The 24,197-nt window shown below is 62.5% G+C and overlaps 1 protein-coding gene across 2 annotated transcripts in view; it reads right to left on the reverse strand.

Annotated features, from left to right (window-relative positions):
- CBFA2T3 (CBFA2/RUNX1 partner transcriptional co-repressor 3) overlaps positions 1–23,142 on the reverse strand; it is an 89,916-nt gene extending 66,774 nt beyond the window's left edge. For both annotated transcript variants that reach the window (XM_028091039.2, XM_088027545.1), the window contains exon 1: positions 22,681–23,142. In XM_028091039.2, the coding sequence (XP_027946840.2) occupies positions 22,681–22,768 (88 nt within the window). In that variant the 5' untranslated portion in view covers positions 22,769–23,142. The remainder of the gene's footprint in view (positions 1–22,680) is intronic.
- Between the last annotated feature and the right edge of the window lie 1,055 nt (positions 23,143–24,197).

Raw genomic sequence — 24,197 nt, forward strand, 5'->3', positions numbered from 1 at the left:
GTGTGGGCACTGGCCGTGCCTGGACAGACCCCGACAGATCTGGCTCCGACACCCCCAGGGTTCCCCCAAGCCAGCTCAGGGCACCTCGGAGTCCCAGAGTCCAGGCACAGGCCTCTGGCATCGTTGTATTCCTGGTCATTTGTTTTTTAAATCTGTGTTGAAGCTTTGGTTAGGAACGCCAAATAAAGTCTCGGGGTGACAGTCACGGTGAGAAAGTCGTGAAGATAAGCTCTCCAGTGAAATCACTAATTCCCGTGTGTGCAGAGCCAGGCAGCTAAAACCCCCGTCCCAGGCTGGGCCCAGTACAGGCTCTCCTGCGCAGGACCCCCACCTGCCCCCTCCCGCCTGGTCAGCGACCGCGATGGGTGCTTTTCAAACTCCTTCTCGTTCAAACCTTGGAACCACCCCTGTGACAGGTTATGCACCATGTTTCTGCAGCTGAGGAAACTGGGGCCTGGGGAGACCCAGGACTCATGTGGGGGTGCACAGGTTCAGGGGCCCAAAGAGACCCAGGACTCGCGTGGGGGTGCACAAGGTGGGGGCCCGGGGAGACCCAGCACTTGTGGGGTGGGGGTGCACAGGGTGGGGGGCAGCTCTGCCCAGGGCCCTCACCCGTGTCCCTCTGTGCTGTGCTGCCGGCCCTCCCCAGCTCACTTCTGCCCTGTTATCTGGCTGGTCACACCCTGCCCACCCCGGGCCCGCCTGTCTGCCATCCCGTCGGCACCACAGTTGACGGTCACGAGGAAGGAGGCCACAGAAGGTGGCCCATCTCCCTTCCAGCCTGCAGGCAGGAACCGAGACAGAGCTGCCCAAGGAGGCAGCCATGGGGGGTGGGGTGGGGAGCAGGTGCTGCTGGGGAGCTGCTGGAGGGCTAGGGGTGTCTAGGCACTGGACGATCGCCCTGCGCAGAGCCCCAGTGCCCCATGGCTGGCCCCCAGGCAGCCCTCCCCTGCAGGGACCAGACGCTCGTCGGCAGCCCTCGGTTCTGGTTCTCCAGGGTTCCCGTCCCCGCTCTCCTGAGGGATTCCAGATGAAGTCAGAGAAGGAGGGTTTCCACAGACTCGCGCTCACCCAAGGAGGGCCCCAAACCACGAGGCTGTGGGAAAACACTGAACCTCACTGATGATCAAAGACCCCTGGGTAAATAATCAGGTACCGTTTCTTACCGATAGAGAAGGTCAAATTCTAAAAAGGAAAACACCCAGCGGGGGGGTGGTGCCCTGGCACTACTTCCCCACAGGGCACGTTGGCAACGGTTCTCCAGAGCTGTAAGTCAGCCCAGCAGTTCCTACGCTCAGATTTCTCTATCGAGGGTGTTCGTTACAGAAACAGCGCCGTGTCCCCGTGAACGATGGGAACTCTGCAGACCACCATGGCCACCTCGAGGCTACGGGGCGCCCTACGTCCTCTGCAAGGGAGCGGAGTGGAGGTCCAGTGGCTCTCCGTGGGCAGGTGAGCAGTACAGACCCCGTCGGGGTGCAGGGGGTCCTAGGAAGGCGCCAGAAGGGGCCCAGCAGGTGTGGGGTGGCCAGTGGCTAGCTGGGACCCTGCTTTCTGCTTCTCTAATTTTCTGATGTTTCTGTCCAGCAGCACCAATGTTTCTATGCCGCGGCGGCTTCATCCACTCGCCCTCCCCCCACCCTGCAGCCCGACTCAAGGCGAGTCTCGGACACTGACTGCTGACCGGCTCACACATTTTGGCCCAGAGATGAGTTCTGAGTTCTCGCTTGTCTTTGTTCCATTTCAAAGGAACAAATGGAATTTGCTCTTCCAAAACCAAGTCCACGGGCTGGCCGTGGACACTCGCTGTGGGTAGTGTGGTGGTTGTGTATGCGTCACAGGGAAAGACCACGGGACCAGGAGTGTTTAAATCCCTGGGGAGCCATGCGCTCCCCAGCAGATGGTGTCAGGCCTATCCGCCATCCCATTTTGGGGGAAAATTTTACATATTCTTCACTTCACTTTGAAAAAGAAACTCCATGTGTGTCAAGGAATAAAATGGGGAAAACAAACAGGGATAGTATCAGAAGAGAATACCAGGCATCTGTGTGGTACTTGTTTCTAATGAAGGAAACCCAGAAACCCAGAAGAAAGCATCAGCACCCCCACGAGGCCGAGCAGAGGCCTGGAAGGTAAGGGGATTCAGGTAGAGGGTAGAGCGACACCCGTGACAAAGGACTAGGGGCCGTATAGACACAATAAAAATGGGCAAAGCGTATGAATAGGAACATCCCACAGGAAGAAATACAGAAGAGACTGTAAACTTCAGTTTTAGGGTTTTCCTCCAAAACTCCCCCCCGAGAGCCAGGGCCAGCCATGCCTGTGGGCAGCCACCTGCTGGCCCTCTGGGGCCTCTGTGCTCCCCGCGGCTCCGTCCCCTGGCTGGGCCTGAGAGGCCCGCTCGGGAGCTCAGGGACCCCCGTCTGTCTGGGGGCCGCTGCGCCCCACAGCCCCACGTGCAGCATGGCCTGCCCTCCCTGCAGCCTGTCACCCGAGCCAGAACATTCCCCGTCCTGCCTGAGCTCCCTAGCAGGGTTTCTGTCACCTGCCACCGTGGTGCCCTGGCCGGCACACACCCTCGCCCCACGGCCCCCCGGAAGAGGTGGGGACAGACCAGCCCACTGCGGGGCCGGGTGCACGGGCCCAGGGGTCAGCCTGAGGGGGTTGCAGTTGCGGGATGGATGAGCTCCAAGCGCATACTCGTCTTCTGCTCTGATAATGGGGTGGGGCCGTTATTGTCCCCGGAGCCTCCTCCTGCAGGGCACCAGGACAGTTGAGAATCTGGTCCTGTCGCTCCTGCCTCAGAGGCGCCTCCCGCACGTCGCTCTGGAGCTCCCGCCCAGCAGGTGCACACGCGGTTGGGGCTCTCTGGAACATTCTGCCAGCGAGCGCTGCTCGGTCTCCCCGTCCTTCTCTCCAGGAGCCTGTGGGGGGTGTCCTCCTGTACCCCACAACAGCCCACCTACCATGCCCATGGCTCTCCCAGGAGCCGGGGGACCCTTGGTGCCACGGCCCTGGCTTCCTGCCTCCCTCGTGGCCTGCGGTACAAACTCTCCAGAGCCCACACGCAGGGCCCTGTCAGGACGGCTTTGCGGTGATCGCTACTGAGTGAGCAGCTGATGGATAAATGGTCATCCTCGCCCACAGAGAGAACTCACCGGTTCCCCGTTTGTCCATTAACTATCCCCCAAACAACCCTGTGCCCTCAGGGGCACTAACAGAGGATGAGGCACCAGGGCAAGGGGTGTGTGCCCGGGGTGGGGTCGCCCCTCCTCGGGCTCCCTGGTTCCCCCCCTTTGCCCTCCTTGTCTGTCAGTCTGCCCACAGTTGTCCAGGTCACCCCGACCTTCCTCGGGCTGTGACCTTCAACAGCAGGGCACAGAGAAGGACAGATGTCACCAGACCAAACCCCTGATTTCACACACGGGGAGACCGCCTCCGAGAGGGGAGGCGCCACATCCAGGCCTCGCCGCTCATCTGTCGGTCCGACCGGCGGTTCTTGAGGAGGGTCCAAGGGGGAACATGACCCCTGAGGGGTCTTTTCTGGCCAAGAGGCCCTGATCGTTCGGGGAACATCGAGCCCATCCCGCCCGAGGTGGGAGCCGGCCTGTCCTCGCCTGCCTGCCCGCCCACGCGGCGCTGGTCCAGCGAGCAGCTCTGAGGCCGGACGCGGACCTGCGGAGCGCTGCTGGGAGAACCCTGCTTTCCTAACGGAAAGATGGGCTGTGGGTGGTGAGAGCCCCCCACGGCCCCCTCCCTGCCTGGCCTGGCCCCCGCAAGACAAAGGGTACCACACGGGCCTGGACACAAGCGCTTGGGTACCCGCCTCCAGCCCCACCTGCCCCTTCTCCTGGAAGACGCAGAACCCCGGCTCGGTTAGCCGCTCCCGACGGGTTTGCTCCCCCGGCCCCGCCCCCGCGTGCCGGGCACACGCCAGCGTGCTGCGGGGATTGGGGGGTGACCGATGAAGGAAACGCAGGTATGAAGACCTGATCCGCTGCCCCAGCGTCCTCCTGGCCCCTCCAAGCCCAGACTCTGCACCCCAGACATGGAATTCTAGAATAGCCCGAGGCCTCCGCCCTCTCCTGCAGGGTCCGGATTCGGTGAGGCGGGTGCAGCGGGGCGGGTCTGAGCGTAGGGTGGGCTGGGGGCTCCCGGGGCTGGGTGGGGGCTGGGCATAGGCTGAGATTTCTCAGTTTCAGCTGTGTGATTGCTGATGGTAGTGGCTTTCTTGGCTCCTTGGTGCCAGGGACCATAATTTCTGCCCGCTGAAGTCATAATTTACTCCCAGGAAAATAAACATTTGGGATTGTTTGCTGTGACGACGTCCCATGAATCTTAAAAGCGTGAAGTCTCTGGGTTTCTCTCCAGGGGATAGGCTCCCACCCTGGCTCTGGCCTTCTGAGCAGGACCCGTTATGTGTCCGAGCCTCAGTCTCCATGTGTGGCACATGGGGACCTGCCTCCTAACAGCATGTGAACGCCGCCTGGGGGGAGACATGACGTGATGTTTGGGGCCACCCAGACTGCGCAGTGCCCCCTCTTCTGGAAACAGACCTGCCCTTGGGCCACAGGCCAGGCCCCTGACCCGGGGGACCCCCTGGGCTGGCCAGCAACCCCGGAGCCCTTCCTGGGGTGGATGCTGGGTGTGGAAGAGCTACCCCTGGGCCGTGTTGCTGAGCTGGGGCGCCAGGACCCAGCTGCCATGGAGCCAGTCCTGGTCTGTGGAGCCAAGCCCATGGGCAAACGGGAGGCCCGCAGGACCAGAGAGTGGGAGAAGGGGGCAGACGTCTGTCCTGCACACTCGGGCTCTACTCTGTCCCCAGGACAAGCCGCCCCATCTCCCCTCTGATGCCGCAAAGTCCTGTTCCTTCCTGGCTCTCGAGTGTGACGTACTTCACACACCTTACAGGTGTCGCCGACCATAGTGGGGCCCTTCAACCCTGAGGACCCCACAGCCGAGGTTCCCCTTGTGACCCAGCTCCTCAGCCACAGATGGCTGGTCCCTGAGCACAACATACGGGCCCCTGAGAATTTTGGGGAGGGGGCCCTGGTAGCCTAGAGGGTCTGAGAGGGCAGCTGCCTGGCTTCCTGCCGCTCTCCCCACCTGGTCCCAGTTCCCAGAGGCCAACAGAACCGCGAGGGGGGGAGGTCCGGACACCTGGGGGGGTTGTTGCTCCCGTGCACAACAGGGTAAGCACTGAGTCGGAGCTGGGACGCCCCGCAAGGCACAGCTCGAGGGCCCAGGGAGAGCTCAAACTGCTCTCGCCCCCCGACCTCTTATGGGCAAGAGGCCTTCACCCACCTCCCAGCCGCATGAACACGGCCTGCCCAGCGTTTCCCTGGGGCCTCGGGGCCAGATCCCAGCAGCTGGCCCTGTTGCTACCTGGGGCGGAGGCGGGAAGACCCCCAGCCTCAGGGCGGGCCGTGCGCGTGATCCCGCGCAGCGCAGGGTGCCTTCAGTGTGGACACTGAATCCCACAGCGGTCGGCTCACCCCCAAATCCACGGTAGCCTGGAACCCAGGCCATGCCCCTGAGCACGCTTTCCCTGGGAACCAAAGCTGCCCCTTGGATTTGAGCCCCCCATGGCTGTGCCCGAGGGCAGCTGGGGGCCAGACCTACAGAGGACAGGTCTCTGGAAGGAGCCTGGGAATCTTTGCTCTCATCAAGCGCTCTGGAAGATTCTAAAGCTCACGAGTCCAGACACCCAGGCTGCTCCCTGGGGACTCCCTGCAGCGTGGCCAGTGCTGCTTGCTCCCAAAACACCTTGGCCCCTGAGACCGGGGCACCCTGGGCCGACGGCACGGCCTTTCAGGGCTGTGTCCCCAGCCAGCTGTCGGGTACACGTGCTGAGGACAGCAGTGCCGGGAGAGAGCGCCCACAGCAGGAGCTCGTCCGTCTCTCCTTGCCATCTCAGCACAGGGAGGGTGACAGCCCGGAGGTCACACCGCCTCCCGGCACGCCCGTTGGACCCCCGCGCCCAGCCTGCACGCCTGTTATTGGCCCCACCGGGCAGCTGGAAAGCGAAGAACCAGAGAGGGGTGGTCACTCGCCCACGACACACAGTGTGTAGGCAGTGGGGCTGGGCTCACCCCCAGGCTCTCACGCCCTCCCAGTCCAGCAAAGTTAACTCAGAAGACGGCACAGTCCCAACGGTGGAATATGGTTCAGCCAGAAAAAGGAACGCGGTACCCATTCATGTGACAACGCCCATGAACCTCCAAAGCCTCATGCTGAGTGAAGGAAGCCAGACACAGGCTGCCTATCATCTGCTCCTGCTTATGTGAAACGTCCAGAAGAGGCAGAGCCACGGACCGAAGGCAGATCGGTGGGGGCAGGAGGACGGGGCACTGTCAGGGGGTGTCAGTGTCTATTGGTGGGCATGGAAATGTTCTCAAATGAGGTAGCGGTGCTGGCCACACGGCTCCGCTGAAAACCGCTGGCTCATAGGCACTCAACTTGAGTTATCTCAAGAAAGCTGTTTCCCAAAAAAGCAGACACCTTCCGAGCCCGACCGCCTTGCCCGAGGGGGCAGGGGCCGGGGCCGGGGAGGGGCCGGGCTGCAGGCAGCAGTGTTCCTGTGAGGCCCCAGCAGGACACCTCGGGGTGCAGGGAGCCCCAGAAGCTGCAGCGGAGCCCGTTGAGAGGGAAGGCCCCAGCGTGGGCCATGTGGGGAAGAAGACCTAAAATAATTCTAAGAACCTGAAACTCCGGGGAGAAGTGGGGGGTGCTGTGGTCACCTCGAATGGGGAACTCCTCGTGCAAGGAAGGAGAAGTTTTTATCTCAGGGGGTTGGGGGAAGCCGGGCAGGGGATGGCAGTGGCAGGGAGGAGTGGCAGGCAAGGACTCCCACGCAGAAACCCTCAAGTTGAGGGGCCTTGTCTAATTGTGGCGAGGGAGGACTCTCCCTTCTCCAGATGGGGAGACTGAGGCTGAGCCCGCCGCTGTCTTTGGGGGCTATGTGAACATGGGCACCAGCGTGTCTGGGTCAGAGTTCTGCCAGCCCCCACTGCCAGACGCGGGCCTACTGTGTGGGTCCCCTCTGAGTCCTCACCCCAGCCGGGGCCTGCCAGGCGCCCATTTGCTCGACTGTCCTGAGCTGAGGGCCCACGTCGTGCTGGGCACCATCCAGGGCGCTGGGGGTTCGGGTGAACGGGGCGAGGAGCTGGCCTCATGGCATTAGGTTCCAGCAGACAGGAGCAGGCCCACCCTGTTTCCACCGGTAAAGGTTTGGGTCATTTGAAGCCACCCCGGGGCAGGCTCTCTGCCTGGCGCCAAGGACACTAGCCTGTGGGACCGAACCGGTCCTGCTCTGACCAATGTGACTGGACAGTCCCCCGGATAGCTGCTTTAACCCCTGACCGGCTTTGGCAAATGGGGGCGCCTCTCCATCACCGACACACGGGTTGGAGACCCTGGCAGGTGACGGCGGGTTTGTGGAGGACTCGCGGGGAAAGCCAGGCCTGGAAGGAGTGTCGGTGCCCGGGGCCCAGGAGGGGGCTTGGGGGCTGTCACGGCGGCCTGGAGGTCTTGGATGGGAGGTGAAGGCAGAGGCCAGAGGCGGCATGGGTGTGCTGTCCCCGTTAAGCTTGGGCACAGGAGAGAATATTCTAGAAGTAAGTTAGCACGATGCTGTGATTGTCAGAGAGGCTGTGGGGGGACAAGACGGAGGGAAACCAGGCAAAAGAGAGAGTCAGGAGCGGAGGGTGGAGAGGAGGGTCCCAGGGAAGGTTGCAGAGACGACAAGAGAACCTGGCAACAGGGAAATGCTGCTGTCTGGGCCTGGGAGGAAAGGTCGGCTCTTAGTTTGAAAGCTCCAAGGAGGACGGGTCTGTGGTCCCCTCGGGTGATGTTCAGTGGAAACCTGCAGGGCTAAGATGAGACCCTTTGAGGACGAGCCCAGGACCCCAGATCACCGCTCCTGGCACCTGCACCCTCGGGAAGCCCTTCAGACACAGGTGGTATTACAGCGCCGTCTCAGCATGGGGGCCAAGGCCAGTGCGGGCCTCCCCTCGTCCCCCAAGGCCAGCGAGGACGGGCATCGGTGGGCTCTTCGTAGGGGCACCAGCTCCACGGACCTCGAGGGGCCAGAGCTGGGTCAATGGGGCCATGGGCGCAGAGGCTGCCAGAAGACAGCAGAGAAGACGAGAAATCGGAAGCCTGACGGTCCTGGTCTGGGAAGAGGCCTCGGGGACAGGGACGGGAGCCCGGTCTTGGTGGGGGAGTAAGGCTGCTGCAGACACCTGGGTTTTCCTTCAGAGAAGGGCTGGCCCAGGGTTTGTCCTCTGTACCTTCTCTCTTCCTCTTTCTTCCTGCCTGGAAGGCAGATGTGATGCTTGGAGGTGGTGCAGCCACTTTGCAGCCAGGAAGCCACGAGGAAGGTGTTGGTAGAACAGGAAGAGCACAAAAGCCTGGTCCTTGCACCACCTGCTCCACTCGCCTCTGGGCTTTCGTCACGTGGACAAGAAGAGTTCACGCTGCCGTCAGCGTCTCTGCTACTTGCCACCGCACACAACCCTACTGGATGTGGTCTTGCCAGAGTTAGGAAATAAAAACACGGGATGCCCAGTTAAATTTGCATTTCAGATTAGCCGCGAATCATCTTTAGTGTGCATGGGTCCCAGCCCGTGTCTGGGACATGCTCATCCTCCACCGTTGATCTGAAGTTTGACTCTTAACTGCAGCTCTGTTCACGGATGAAGTCATGGCAGCCGGAGGGGTTTGAGGTCTCGTCGTGAGCAGGTGGTGGGAGCAGGTGTAGACCATGTCCGCTGTGCTCGGGGGCCACCCTTGTTTTCATTCTGGCCTGGTGCCTCTAGCACTTTCTTAAACCTGCCGTCATGGGACGTGCAAAGAAGACTCGGAAAAGCCACACGACTCACAGGACCGAAGACAAGAGAGAGAGGGCAAGCGGTGGGAAGTTCTCCTCGGACATTTTCACTGCATTTGACAAAAGTGTCAGTGGTCCATGGACTGCGGGGGGCGGTTGTCCTCCAGGGCTGGTGTGTGGCTGCTGACCCAGGACTTGAAGGGAAGGGGGTTTCGAGTTTGCTCTGTGTGCCCGGGACCGTCAGAAACGCCTTGTTGTGCAGGATGCAGAAGCCTCGTCTGCACAGAGCATGAAGCTTCTGTTAGGCATGGCCATGCCCATGACATGCCCTGGAAGGGGCACCCATGTCCCTGGACAGTGGCCTGCAGCCCAGGCCGGCTAGTGGGGCCAGAGGTCCACTTGAGAGGACTGAGAACCAACATCCGGGTTCTTGGGAACCACATTTCCAGGAGGGGCACTCACTGAGCCCTGCAGAGCACCTTCCCCCACGTCTCCTCTGGCCCTGGGGGTGCTCAGCACGTCCCCAGTAGAGAGGCCTGGCATGACCCTGGGAGGACATCCCTAGTGCCCTGCACCTGGGGGGTCACAGCACCAACCCCCTGCCCACTTCTGCACACAGCGTGGATGCTTTGGCTTGCTCTGGAGGTGAGCTTGGGGGCACACCCCCCATGTCACAAACCTGTGCCCGCCGTGGTCCGTGAAGGAGGAAAGAAAAAGAGCCTCCGTGCCCTCCTGCTCTGCCCTGACGCAAAGGCCACCGGAGGCCCCAGGCGGGGACACTGGCTGGGCAGGCAGGATGGGCACTGCAGCCAGCTTGCCCGACAGCACCCCTGGAGGCGGGGCCCAGGGCAGGAGCGAGGTCATGGGCCCAGGCCCTGGATGCAGGGGTGAGGCACAGGGCGCCCCCAGCAAGGCCACTGGTGAGGCCCCATGGCCTGCAGGACATGCACGGGAGGGTTGGCAGGAGCCCTGATGCTGGAGTACGTGTTCATCTTTTGCTATGGTTTTATTTTTTATTTTTTTAAGAAAATTATTTTTCCTGTGGTGAAAGACACAGAACGGAAAATTGCCCATTTTAACCATTTTGAGATGAATGATGCAGCAGCGACGAGGGTCCTGACGATGCGGTGCGGCCCCCAGCCCAGTCTGGCTTCAGCGCAGAGGGGCCTGTTCCCATGACCTGTCATCCTGGCGCCTCTCGCCGCCTGCCACCGGGGACCCGTTCCTGTCTGCCAGTGGGCCTGCTCCTGGCGTCCTGTGCCTGGAACCACGCAGCAGGAGCCCTCGTGCCTGGCTGCTCGTTCTCAGCACGCCGGCTCCACGCTCTGCCTTCCCGGAGCCGCTCGCGGATGATGCTTCTAGAGCACCCAGGTGCCAGGCACCCTCCCGGCGGGGAAGCGACCGGCAGACGTCAGACCCTGGTGCGAACGGCCTCCTACTGAATCCCGGATGGTCGCGGCTCATCAGCCTGGGCGCTGGCAGGGGTGGGTGGACCGGCACAGGACTGGCTTCGAGGCCTGGCCCAGCCACAGAGATGGTGAGGCTCCTCATCTGTCTGACCTCCCATCTCCTCACACTGTGGGTGGAGGGCTGTCGGCCGGCAGGGGTCTCCTCAGAAACAAGAGGGACCCGTCTTCTAGGGAAAAGAAACGGAGAGCCTGCCGGCCCCCCAGGCCCAGCCCCTGCAACAGCGTCTACAGCCAGGGGGTCTTCAAAACCCACGCGCACATGGCCAGACTATCCAGGCACACCGGCAAGACAGCTGGAAGGAATCGGCGAGGGCCTCAAGTGCCACGTGGTTCCAGCAAGAGCGTGGGCCTGGGGTCTGCACATTGCTGTGGGTCACCTCACCTCTCCTGGCTGGAGTTCCCACCTCACACCTCGCCTGCAGAGGAGTCTGACCACAGGCCTTTGTCTCTGGGCATAAAACCCAGCAGGGCTCCCGGCCTCCCGACCTTCCTCTGCTGGGAACAGCTGTCCCACACGGCTGAGAAGGCACCAGGGGGCTTCAGTCCTCTTGCTGCTGAGCAGGCTGCCAAGGGTCAGCGGCCCTCGGGGGTGTGCCTTTGTGGACTTTCTACTGATGTCCATTAGATCCCAGACTCTAGGTCAGGTGTTAACCTGTAGGAAATTGACAAGTTGCAAACTATTTTTGTTTCGTAGAAAAGACGGTGCTTTACTGACTCTGGTATAATGTCTCAGGTGACATTCTGTTTCCATGGGATTTAAAACTGCCCATGTCCTCCCTTGAGTCACATTTGCCAACCTGCTGGTTTCTCATCAATGGGGAAGATGCATCGTTGACACATGTTTGCTATACATTCATATAAGAACATGGTCTTAACATATGTTTTTAAATTTTTGAAAGGTGTACTTTGGATTTTCCTTCCTGCCTTCCTAATTTCTTCCTCTTCTACCCATGCATCCATCCATCCACCAATCCATCCACCATCCCTCCATCCATCCATCCATCCATTTATATCAGAATTGGAATTCCAAAGTGAGACGGTTGGGTCATTTAATAACATGCTTATTTGAATTGAAAGCTGACAGATAGCAGTCTGGGTGGAATGGCCCCCAGTGAAAACCAGTCCTGCCAATTTGGTTTTGTGGTGACTAATTATGTGTGCTAAACCTGCAGCTTCAGAGTTTTCATGAAAATAGGCCCCAAGCACACATACAGTATAAAATATACAATAAGCTGGACAACATGACCTTTGACTGTTCAAACAACAATGTTCAGGTTGGCACCTGGCACCTGGCACCATGGTCAAGGGTCCTGTGTCTGGTCGTTGGTTTAGAAGGACGTTCTCGGTGCCATGTCTCTCCCCCTCCAGCCCCAGGCTGCAGTCTCGCCTCCCCCACATTGTTGTGTTTCATACTGAGGGGGCCACGCGCCTGCAGAGCCAGGGGTTTGTGGAACAGGTGTGTGCCCTCCGTGTGCCTCTCACTAGTGTGTGTCTCACACATGTCTGCACGAGGTCGGGTGTGGCTGTGAAGACCTGCCCTTCTCGAAACCCTGTGGCCAGGCTGTGGGATGTAGCTCACCCTCACCTTTGCAAACCTCTCTAGTGGCCACGAGGTCACCATTCTCCACCAAAAAAGAAGCAGCTCAAGGGTCTGCTTGTGTGACTGAGCTGGGTCAGCCCGATTTGTAATAAATGTCACCCTAAAGGGAACTTGGCTTTTTCAGAGCAATTTTAGGGGACATGCAGGCGAAAATAGTAAGAAACCACGGAGACACTGGGTTTGAGACTAGTCCCTGGCATCCAGGGTGGGACAGTTCCCTTCGTTACGGGGGGCTGCCGTGCTCTCTGTGCCACACGCGTGTTCCACCTCCTTCACGGAGACCAGAGGATGATGGGAAGTCGTTTCTGGGAGAGCTTGGCGCCCAGAAGCGCTGGGACGGCCACGCCCACCATTTATGATGACACGCCTGCCCCCTGGTAGCCCTGCTCCTTGCTCAGGCGTCCCAGGCCTGCTCCCCTGGGCAGCGCTGCCGAGTCTCCCTGCCCTCATCACGGGCTTGACGGGGCTGGACCCTCCGTCGTTCCGTTTCTGACTCCCCCAGCCTCAGCCACGGGCCCCTCTGCAGTGTGGTGGGACAATGTGGGGGATGCCCCAGGGGCTCAGCGGCAGCTGGGCAGACGCAGAAGCCCCTGCGAGCCTCTTCCTGCTGGAGGGTCTGAGGCATCTCCCTTCCCCGGCCACTCAGAGCGGCTTTCCATCCCTGGAGGCCTCGTGCTCCCAGGCTGACACGGCTCAACACCCGCACGATGCCAGGGTCTGCCGCCAGCCGGCCTTCCTCCCGTGTGCTCGGCAGGAGAGGAGGCTGGCGGCAGGTGGGGAGGTGCCGGAGCGAGGGCCACCTTCCCGGCCTCCCTGCTTGCAGCTGGACAAGCCCCGTGGCCTCACGGGGGCCGGTCACTAAGCCCACGTTCAGAAGGGACGGGACGGGATGGGCTGAGGCACCCCTCCTCCGTGCTCTGCCTCCTGCCTCGCCTCTCTGGCCGGTGCTGGTTTCCACACACGAGAAACCTCCAGAAGCCACAGCCAGCCACGACCTCCAGAAACATCCACGCCGTTGCTGGACTCTCGCACTGTACGGAAGGCCTTTACGCCCCACCAGAAGCCCGGCCTGGGCTCCTGAAGCCGGAGAGAGCTCAGCCAGCCGCCAGCACCCACGTCACATCATCGTGGAGGGAAGATTGGGAAAGAATACGTCGAACATGATACTTTCATGTAACAATGTAAAAGAGACCAAAAATCACAGTGTGTCTGGGAAGGACACACACAGATAAACATAGTCCCTTGGATGGTTGCAGCCTCGAGGCACCGAGGGCTGACGTGTTCTTGCCCTGTGTTACAAAGGAGGGTACGAGAAGGCAGTGGGGGTCCAGCAGCTTGATCCAGACGCCCCTGGGGCTGGCTGAGCGGGTCCTGCCCCCACAGCCCGGCCTGAAGCAGCTCGTGGCTGGGGCAGCCTCCGGGGGCGGGCACGGCATCAGTGATAATTCATTTTTGTAAATAAGCGGAGGGGAGGGGCAGGCGCTTCAACGAGGTGCAGCGGACCCCCGAAGGCTCGCAGCTGGCCCGGAAGTCTCTTGGTGACATGCGTGTCAACTATTTCATAATTTAAGTGCAAGGGAGGCCACGGACACGAGCGAGGAGCGCGGTGGAGGCCCAGGTGCCACGAACGGGTCAGACCAGCCCCCCTCCCATCCCCTGGGGTCCACGGACTCCAAGCAGCCTGCCGGTGGATGGGGGCGGCAGGTGGAATGTTCTGTGTTTCCACAGCCAGAGCAAAGGAGGAGAAAAAAGCCAGTGCAATTGGCTTTAATGCTGTTCTGTTAAATCTGATCATTTTCACAGGTATTCAAAGTTAAAAATCATTAAGGTATTTTGCACCCTATTTTTGCACAAAGACTTTGAAAGCCGGCGCCAGGGTGGCTCAGGTTGGGGGTGCACTAAAGCTCAGCGGGGCCCTGTGCTGAGAGGCAAGGCCCCGCTGTCCTGGTCCTTGGGCGGAGGGCTGAGCTGTAGGGCTGTGGGTCCAGCTGTCTCTGGGTGGCCCCGGGAGGGAGGGCCGGCGGGAAGCACCTGGCAGTTTCGGTTTCCGACAGGAAGCAGCCTGCTCCTATCTCCCTCGCCCCAGCTGCACCCTCTGCCCCAAACCTCTGGGTGGCAGCCCCGCCCGGAGAGCCCCCAGGTGGGGACAGCCCCTCTGGCTGCAGACAAGGAAGCCTGGCTGGGGGGCCGGGGCCAAGCAGAGCCCCCTGAGGCCTCCCGGGCCTCCCAGCACTTGGGAGTGTGAGGCCCCTGGGGGCCATGAAGTCACAGAGGGGCTCTGACTTGCACTTTTTGTCACCTGTCTGTCACCTGCTTTTAGGATGTGTGGTTCCAACCTTGATGTAGAGAATGTTGTGGTGGTAGAGGGGCAGGACCAGGCTTGATGTCTGTCTGTCCGTCCATGTGTCCAGGCCTGGCCGAACATCAGGACAATACCCTCCACCCAGGGCCCTGGGAGGGAAGTGGCAGAAATCAGGGGCTACTGTGGGTGGTCAGTAGCAGGGAAGAGGCCAACTGCTGCCCGTCTGGGCTCTGACTCTGGGCTCCAGGCTTGAGCCCTGGGGTCCCCTGCCCTGGCCGCTGGAGCCCTGCACACACTGGGGGCTGGGACCCTTAGGTCTCGTCTCTTAGTAAGGGAGCCTAGCTGTGAGGAAACCCCAGCACCCGGCCCTGGAGCAGAGGGGCCCCGTCTCTGAGGAAACCCTGAGTCTCACACGGGGATGCTCAGGGCTGCATCGGGCTGGCCCCACCGGCCTGGGATCCGAGGCCATGGCAGCTTGCGGTGAGGGGCACAGCTGGGGGACAGTGGGCAGAGGTCCCTCCTGCTCCTCCCACCGGCCCTCCCTCCCACTCAGCTCTCCCTTGGAGGCTCTGTGAGGTCGGGGCTTTCCACAACACTCAAAATGCACCCCAACTTGGGAGGGAAGGAGGAAGCTCTGGGAGCCGCAGGGTAGGGAAAATTGCCCAGTTCCTTCTCCACTGGACTCTCTGTCTGCCGCCCCAAGTGGCCTTTGAGGGAAGGGCCTGCAGGGGGTCACGGGCAAGCTCCCGGGAGGCAGTGAGCATGGGGACCTGGGGGAAAGAGGGGTGTCTGGGCCCGGGGCCGGATGCTGTGCTGGAGCCCTCACCAGGCCCCTCGGCCTCTCTGGGGGCTGCCTGTCGTCCCCACGTCAAAGATGGAGACAGGCCTGTGGGATCAGGGGTTACCAGCCTGGCCCTCCCACCTTGGCCATGGTCTCACCGACCCGCTGCCTCACGGCTGAGCAGGTGACATCAGGGAATCCAGGCCACGTGGGGCAGAGCACAGACCCCTGCCCAGGCCACGTGCTCAGAGCAGCCTTCTCTGAATGGCTCACGTCCCTCTGCTGAGCCTCCTCACCCTGTACCTTCGTCCTGCTTCACAGGGCCCATGAGGCTCCTCGGACCCAAGAGAAGGGCCCGGCCAGTGTGGGTGCCAGGCCCTCGGGCTCCCTCCCCTCCCCTGGGCTGAGGGCACCACGGACAAGGCCACGTCATGAGAGTAAGGGTTGTGGTGGGGCTAGGCTCCGCCGTCGGCCCCATGTGTCAGACCTGCAAGTTCCTCTGTACCTCTGTCCCCTCCAGGCGGCGAGCCCCACGTGGGCAGGTGGCCCTACACTGCTTCCTCTCAGAAAGGGACCCTTTTCCACACCCAGCCCTCCGAGAGCTGCACCAGAGGTCCACACCCTTCTCCAACCCTCAGCTGCAGGGAGTGGTGCACAAAACCACTTCGAACACTTTGGTGGTGGGCAGTGATAACCCAGTCGGCGCTTCCAAAGGGCTCCCCAGCAGCAGCCAGCAGAGAGGGCTTCGCTGGAGGGGCCCTGGGCTGGGCAGGCAGCTCTGCCACCATCAGCTGGGACTCGTGGGGTCTAGGTGTCAGCTGCACCTGCTCTGGGCTCCCCGGGGTGGAGTGAGCAGATCCCACCACGGGCTCGGAGAGGGTCCAGCTGGGGGCATGGGATGCTGGGCGAAGCTTTCGTACCTGGAGTGGTAGATGCACAAGGGATCTCTTTCTTGAGGTCCTGCCTTGGGGCCCTGCCCAGGACGTGCGGAGTGACCTTGAGCAGGTTTCCTGACCTCTCTGATCTGTGTCCTCATCTTACAATCAGGCTGATGATGCCTTGAAGGCTGGCTGGGGGAAGCCGCACGCAGGCCCAGGAAGGAGTCTGGAGTAGGTTTACCCATCGGCCCTGTCCCCTCCCCTCCAGCAGCCTGCGGAACAACAGCAGAGCCCAGCTCCCACGTCCCTGTTCTCAGGGCTTGCTGCCACCAGTGATACAGCCGGTGAGGCCCCCAGCGCTGTGTCCCAAGGAGAGTGTGAGGCCCACTTGGGAGACCTGCGCCGCCCCAGGGACAGGCCTCCTGGGGCTCCCCCCTCTCCCCACCGGCGGATTGCTGAGCTCCCAGAGATGCCGACCAGGCCCTCCCACCAGAAGTAGAGGTGGCCGCACCCGGGAACGGGTCTGCCCAAGTTCTCCCAGACGCCGGTCCCGGCTGCTGAGCCCACACAGGCACCACACCTGATTCCTCCTGACCTAGCAGCGCTGCCGCTGGGGAAGGGGTTTGCACACCTCTGACCGGCGCCCTGGGCCCCATGGCCAAGTGGGCGTTGAGAGCAGCGGGCAGGAAGAGCAGGGGCCGTTCCTCACACCCGTGGTCTGCTGCCTGGTACTGAGACCCCTCAGGCTGCAAGGGAGGGGACCGCAGACACCCCCAGGGATGCCCTCTGGCTAGGAGAGGCCGCCAGGGTCTAGCAGGAGCCACTCCTTGTCCCCGTCCCTGGGAGGAAGCTGAGGCCCGTGTGGACACGCTTTTGGGAGGTTCCATCACTAGCCACCTGGTCCCACCTCGGACCCAACTCTAGATTCTGAGCTGGTCCCCAGATCTGGAGGGCTTGACCTTGCCAGGTTGGGGCTGGAGGTGGACACAGCTGAAGGGGTTCAGGGGGGCTCCAGAAGCCCTCCATGGTCTCAGCCAAAGCAGCCCTCTCCGTGGACCAGCCCTTAGGCTGACCTCTGACCCAGACCCCCTGCTTGCCACTTTGGGGAGGTGGGGGAGGGGAAGGGTCTCACCCAGGCTCACTTGGTGGTGCCGAGTGACTGTCCAGCTCCTACCATCTCCAGGAGGCTTAGACGCCAGGTGCCCCCAGTAACTGGCTACGGGCTCTGCAGGTGTGGGTGCCCTCCAGGTCCATCTCTGAACACTTCCCCTTGGGGCCCGAAAGGTCAGCCCCCAGGTCCAACTCTGGGCCCTGGCCCTCTTGCTGTGTGGCCCCAGCAAGTCATCCCCTGCTCGGGGCCTCAGTTCCTGTCATGACAGATTTAGGATCTTGAGAGCAACACAGATGTCCCCCAGAGTCCCCGCGGCAGCAGCAGCAAGCACACGCGGTGTGGGGGTGGCTGACTCCCCCCGGGGCATGGGACGCGTGGACTCACATCAAGTGCTGAGCACCCTGCAAGCCAGCAGTGCCGTGGGCACCGAGGGGCCTGCAGTGAGCCAGCTCGCCGGTGCCACTGGGGAGAGAGACGACAGATAAATATGGAGACCCAGGAAATGCCGGGTTTGTCCGTTGCAGTAAATGGAAGGGGGGAAATGCAGCGGGAGGGGGGTGAGGAGGGAGCAGGGCAGATGCCTGAGCGAAAGGGCCTCAAGGAGGGGGGGACGGCACATGGAAAGGCCTGGGGGCTGGAAGGACAAGCGTGAGGGCGGGAGGCCAGGCGGAGAGGGGAGAAGCCCTCGGAGGGCATGCATGCAGGTGTGATGTCATCTGCCTCGGTGTTTCACAGGCTCCCTCTCGCAAACGTCAAAGACAAAGCAGCTCAGCAAAGTGCCGCGAGAAGTGTCCCCACTGACGCGCGCCTCCATCGTGGGCAGCCGTCTGGCGATCGCCCCGGGGGGTTGTCCGCCCCGCTGCGCATGTGCAACATGCACGTGGCGCTTTAATAACGAGAATTTCACCAGTACCCACTGCAGTCGGACCTCTGGCCCCATGACAATGGCTACGAACGACCCGGAGTCTACAGGCACCTCAGCCAGCCCGCAGTTCCCCCTGAGGGTGGGTGGCACTCAGAGAGGCCTCTCTTCTCCCCAGGAGCTGCCCCCTGCCCTCTCCCCTCCCTTAGCTAGCAGCAACTGAGGCCTCATCCAGAGCAGATGTCTCTGGGAAAGAGCCCTGGAGGGAGAGTCCTGGCTTAGTTGTAAGCAGCTCGGGCCTCTCCCAGGGGCCACTCTTCCTGGCTGCCCCTCCCCCAGGCAACTGTCCCCACGGAAGTGAAAGTGTGTGAGAAAGCCCCACACAGCTGGGTGCTGAGCCAGGTTAACAGGACGCCTCTCTTTTCAGGCAAGATACCTTGAGAAGTGAAAGCCTTCTTTGCCTCCTCCAGCTGCCCCCTGGGGGCCGCTTCCTCCAGGAAGCTCTCCTGCCTCACACCTGGCCTGCAGCTCCGGCTTCCTGGACTCAGATTCAGGGTTCAGCGGATGGGGAGGACGTGGCTGGTTGGTGTCCTCCTGCTGGCCTGCCTCAGGAAGCTGTGGCATGGGGATGGCACAGGGAAGGGACAGGCCTGTTTCAGCAGGAAGGGAAGGTCCAGGGGAAAAACGCTCCACATTTACCACAGGAGGGAGGGAGCCCTGCTTTCCCCAGGGAAGCAGTCTCCCCTCCACGGGCTGACTCTTTGTCCTGACACGAGCCTTGGGGGATTGGGGGCTTGGCACGTGGAACCAGGCTTCTGGACTGAGTCCAGAGCTCCTCTGCCCTGCGTGTGCCCTGCTCCTGTGCTCTGTGCCCTGGAGGACCGTCCAGGGGGCCTCGGGAGATGCTGGGACCGAGACGTGGGTGTGTGTCTCCTGAGACTTCCCGACAGCCCCGCTCCTCTCCCTCTCCTGGGCTCTCTCCCAGCTCCTTCCCCTCAGGCCAGGGGAGGTCAGCTCCCAGACCTCTGTTTAACCCGTGACCTTGACACACGGTTCCTCATCAGACTGCCCATTCTCCATCCCTTCCTGGTCCTGCCGGATCCCTGCCAGGACCGACTGATCTGGCAGAGGCTCTGGGGCTGGCTGCCCTCCCCAAGCAGGCCCTACATCCATCTGCAGGGGCAGCAGAGCCACGTTCAATCACACCCTTGCTCTTGCCTGCTGTGTGCCCCTTGGAACTTCGGTATCTTTTTCTGAGATGGGTAGTCACCGTGTCACGTGGGGCTTGGCAGGCCCCGAGCCACAACCGTGACCTAGGAGCCCCCAGCGCTGTGTTCGGGGGGAGCAGGAGGTGGGGGGTAACGTCACCTTTTGGGTCTGGGGAGGCCTGAGTGGAGGGAAGGGTCCCGCGGGGTGTGGGGAGAAGGGGCAGGAGGCCTCCTTCATGTGGCAACAGTGTAGACCGTATCCAACAACAAGGTTGCTGATGTGCTTCGTGCACAGAAGCAGGTGCGTGGTCACGACCGTGTCGCAGGTCAGGCGGCCCCTGAGGGGCTCGGCGCTTGGCCCTCACTGCAGAGAGGGCCTCATGCACACTCCCACCCAGATGCCCCGGGCCTCCCTGTGCGGGTCTACCAGACCAGTGTCCCAGCGTCCCCGCAAGCATGGCCAGACACCGTGGCTGAGTGAGAAGTGGGGACAGTGGGGGTTGGGCCAGGTATAGCCTTGCTCCCCTGGAGGCCCTGGGCCTCCCTTGCAGCTGGAGGCCCCAGGCCCAAGCCCTGACCATGGGCTACAGCAGAGGGGGGCTCTGGGCACCTTTCCCCAAGTCTGCCGCCTCGATGCAGATGGGACAGTTGGAGATCTGGTCACCTGCCTTGGGGGGCCCCAAATCCAAGGACAAGTGTCCTTCCAAGAAGAGGAGAGGACCTAGGAGAGGGCAGTGGCAGAGGCTGGAGGCACGTGGCCACAGCGGGAGCCCCGGGAGCCTCCACAGGGTGCCCGGCCCTGCCCACACCTTGATTTTGGACTTCTGGCCTCCAGGACTGGGAGGGAACAGACTTCTTTTCCTAAGCCACCGGTTTAGGCAATTTGGTGTAGCGGTCGCAGGAAACTGATGGAGCGGGGAAGGGCTTGCGCAGCAGAGAACGTGCCAGAGAAGAGCCTGTGGTTCCGGACGGGGGATGGTGAGGCTGGGGGATGGGAGGGCATGACGGAAGGACGAGCCCGTGCACTGAACGCCCCCACCCGGGGACCCCGAGCTAGGCCCGCTCCAGCCCAGGATGGCACCTGCCATGGGGTCTTGCCCACACCCGCGAACATCCCAGCCTGCAATGGCTTGGACTCCTCCATGGACGGGATGCTCATTACCTCCCTGGTCACGCTCAAGCTGCAACCTGCCACCTGGACCCCACCTTGTCCCTCTCCAGTGACACGAAACAGGCCTGACTCACTTTTTCCCCAGGCCGGTCATGGTAAGCTGCCCTCCAGCCTCCTCTGCTCCAGGCTACATCAGAGGGCTTCCAATGCTTCCATCCCAGCCCCTGTGCCAGGTGTCCTGGCTCCCGCCTCCTGTTCTGTAGGGGGTACAGGAGCCTGACCTCAGTTTCCCCATCCGCAAAGTGCGCTGCTGGAAACAGCGTCTGGGCACAGCTCCTACTACATACAGTAGGCGCCTAATAAATCCGAGCAAAGTAAACACTCCTCTAAAGGGGGTCGTTCCTCCCACTACACGGTCGGGTCCACCACCGCGCAGGGTCCTGACCAATCCCAGACCTTGGCCACCAGCAAGGTTGGGGGGGCCCCAGGTCCCCAGCGAGGCTGCTCAGGGGCCTGCCCAGTGCCCGGCAGTGGGACCTGGTGGCCAGAGGCGCAAAGTTGCCCGCCCCGCCCCCAGCACCCGCCTCCTGCCAAGCGGCATTCAGAGGTGTTTGCTCTCCGACAGAAGATGTTACTGTCTGTCCTGTCCATAGTTTGGAGCCACTTCACGTGTTTTAGAGGTCTCCAAGGTTTTCATGGACTCAGGGTGACTGTGGGCCCCAGAAACTGCAAGGTCGCGCTGTGCTGCCCACACGCCTGTCCCCCAGACCCTCAGGCCCCCCAAAGGCTCCCCCCGGCCGGGACCCACCTGCTGCATCGCATCACCCAGCATTGCAGACCCCCGGGCACCTGGGGCGGCCTAGGGGCACGATGTCCCCCAGCACGGCTGTGGCCGTCCCGCGGGGCCAGGAGATTAAGGGAAGACACGGTGTGAGCTCCTACAAGTCAGAGCATCTCAGGGCTGGGACTCCTGTGCCCAAGGAAGCCCCCAGCCCGACGCATTTGCCAAGTACCCACGGCTCTGTGAAGCCCCCCGAGTGAGCAGTGAGCTCGGGATGCACAGAGACCGTGGGCTCAATAAATTGGCGGCTGGTATTCTGCATCAGAGGTCCACCCAGACCATCTGCTCTGGGTGCCTGCAGCCCAACCAACACCGTGGTGACTGTGAGCACGGCCATGTTCCTTGACACCTCCTGGCCCCAAATTCCTTCCACGGGTTAGCCCCACCCCATCCAAACAGAACGGCCTTCAGCAGCTCTCATGCACGCCCCCGGCCGCCCTCTCCCCCATTAGCCTCCACACGCCATCAGGAGAGGATTTGACGCACGGGGAAACTGAGGCCCAGGAGAGGAAAGCCTGGTCTGAAGGCACCGCAGCAGGTGGCAGAACCAGGCTGCTGGTTCCAGGACAGTGGGGGCCGCCCCAGGAAGGGAGGGGAGCTTGATAGGACCAGAGCCCCTGGCCAGCCTGAGGGGCAGGGGGACCGTGTCCAGGGCCAGCGACCTGGCGCCTCCTTCTGGGTATCTTCAAATCACCCACCTTGGTAGAAGCCAAGGGCACACTCATTATTGTGCTTCAAGGTGGGCTTCTGCACAGCTGTGTTCTGGTCTGAAAGGTCAGGTGACTGATGGAGCCCCGGGTCAGGGGATGGCCCTCGGGCCCCTGGACAGCAGCAGGGTGGGGAAAGAGGTCTCTGCAGAGGTGACGGCGACATGCCTGGGTCCGGGTGTCAGGACCCCACCTGGACTCTGGACATGGCTGCGACAGAGGGACTTGGGCCTACGAGCTCTGGAAGGTTCCAAAGGCTCCTTGGAGCGTCGCCACGTGGTGTGGGCTGGGGAGCGGGGCTGCCTGCTTACAGGGCCCCTGAGTCTGGGGATGAGGCCCTAGGAGTCCCCCAGGGACTTGGCCGTGGGGGCCAGGGGGTGTAACGAGGCCTCCTCCCGGAGCCGGCAGCCCAGGGGGAGGGGGAGAGGCCTGGGTCCTCCCTGCCCCCCCACCACTTCCCTCTGGCAGAGGCTCCAAAGGGCAGGAGTCTTGGCAGAGGTTGCTTAACGGTGGGTACTGGGGCTGAGTCCTGGACCATCCCTCGATCCTGCGGCCCTGGGCCAGGCCCTCTTCCCTGGGGCCTCAGGGCCCTTGTCCCAGCCCTAAATCCTCGTGTGCCCTCCCAGGAGGAGGACGCTGGGTGCCTCCCACCTGTCTGCAACACCACCTTTCCCACCAACTCCTGGGAGGTTGCCCGCTGAGGACGACAGAGCCCACTCGCCCCTAGATGGGCCTGAGGGGGCCACCGCCACTGCTCAGGGTGGGGCCCCCACAGCCGGCCTGGCACCTGCCAGGTCCTCCCGGGGCCACCTGTCCCAGCTGTGTGGGACTGCGCCCGGGGGGGGGCTGTGTTGGTGTTTGAGGTGAGTCAACACGGCTGGCTCGTGCTGCCAGCAGAGCTGGGCAGGCGGCAGCTTGGAGATGTCACACTCTGGCCACCTGCTCCTGCTGCCCCCACCCCCCACCCACCATCCCCTTACCTGGGCCGCCCTTCCTGGGACCCCGGGGCACTGAGCAGCTGGTGGACGCCGGGAGCCCGCTGTCCAGCAAGGGTGACGCCTGGGACATGGGTCTGCAGGTGGGTGTGGGAGACAGCCCTCGCGCTGGGTGGGAGGTGGGCTGCCTTCCGGGGGCCAAGGACGGCAGTGCGCGCCCTTCCCGACCTCGTGGGGCCTGCAGGGAAAGACCAGGGGCCACAGCTAGCCTGGCTTTCTCGCAGCCGGAGGCCTCTGCCCCCCGGACAGCTCCAGGCCTTCTAGCGGCCGCTGCCCGCCAGCCTGGGGAAGGGGAGGGAGGCTGCAGGGGCTCATGTGATGCAGGGCGGGCCTGGGGAGGCGCCGTGGGGGAGGTCTCCCCGCAGCCTGCAGACGAGGACACAGCTGTGTCGCCGTGATAGCACGGCTGGGGGCCGGGGAGGCAGCACGCAGCTGTGCCCACCGCTTCCTCAACAGGAACCATCTGGGCCCGGCCCTGCCCAGCCTTCCCTCACGGCCATTCCGGTCTGACTTCCAACAACTTCCTCCTGCCGCCAGCCTGGTGACACCCCACCCACCTGCAGTCCGGACGGCCTGGAGCGCTGGGCATGTTTCCTCGAGCAGGGCTGGGGGGTACGGTGTCCATCCTGGAGGAGCCCCCAGCTCCACATGCCCCATGCACCTGTCCCCGCACCCCCCAAGCTTGCGCCCAGGCCTGCCCGCAGCCTGGGGTGCTTTATTCCCCTCGTCCCTCCCCTGTCCTCAGCCAGACTTTCCCCAGAGCCCACCTCCTGGGGCCACTTCCCTGAGCATTGCCCTGCCCCCCAGTCAGACTAGGCGGTGCACCCTGACCAGCCATCCCCCGGCCCCCTGGGCTCTCCCTTGGCTGCCCGGGGCCTCCAGGAAGGACCACCGCAGGCCATGCAAAGACACCCCTCTCTGTGCTTGGCCTCCTGGCTGGGGGCTCCTTGGAGACCCTTCCCCACCTCCAGAAGGGTGCCTTGGGAGAAGAGTGGCCAAATTGTTTGGGATGTGCTGAGGGAATTGGAGATGTTCCCCCGGTCTGAGGGATTCCAGAAACCGTGTCAGAGTGTCCTCTGTGACCATTCAGACCTGTGTCCTGGAGCCCCCTCCCCACCGGGCACTCAGCAAGGAAGGTGCCAGGTCCACCGTAGGCACTAGAAAGGCCACGTACTGAAGGCAGCGGTGGGACGGCAGCAGCAGAGCAAGCGGCCTCGTGAAGGAGACGGCATGGCCCATGCCCTGCCCTGGCCGGCGGGCGGCCCTCTTTGGGACCCCATCACGGCTGCAGGCTCAGCTGCCTCACGTCGGCAGGTGTGTGGCCGGCCAACCCAGGGCTGGCCACAGGATTCTGTGCTATGCTGATTGACTAGCACTGAGTCTGTGGGTAATGCCTGCATGTGGTGAGTCCTTCAAGTCGTGCAGAAGGGGGTCAGCCCTGAGTGAGACCCCTCCCCCACGGTGTTTCCTGCCGACGGTCTCCAGGGCTCACTGTTGTCACA

Source organism: Eumetopias jubatus, unplaced genomic scaffold (assembly GCF_037043125.1).
Source record: "Eumetopias jubatus isolate StellerSeaLion01/CBP00866 unplaced genomic scaffold, mEumJub1_p1.0 scaffold_10, whole genome shotgun sequence".
Lineage (NCBI taxonomy): Eukaryota > Metazoa > Chordata > Mammalia > Carnivora > Otariidae > Eumetopias > Eumetopias jubatus.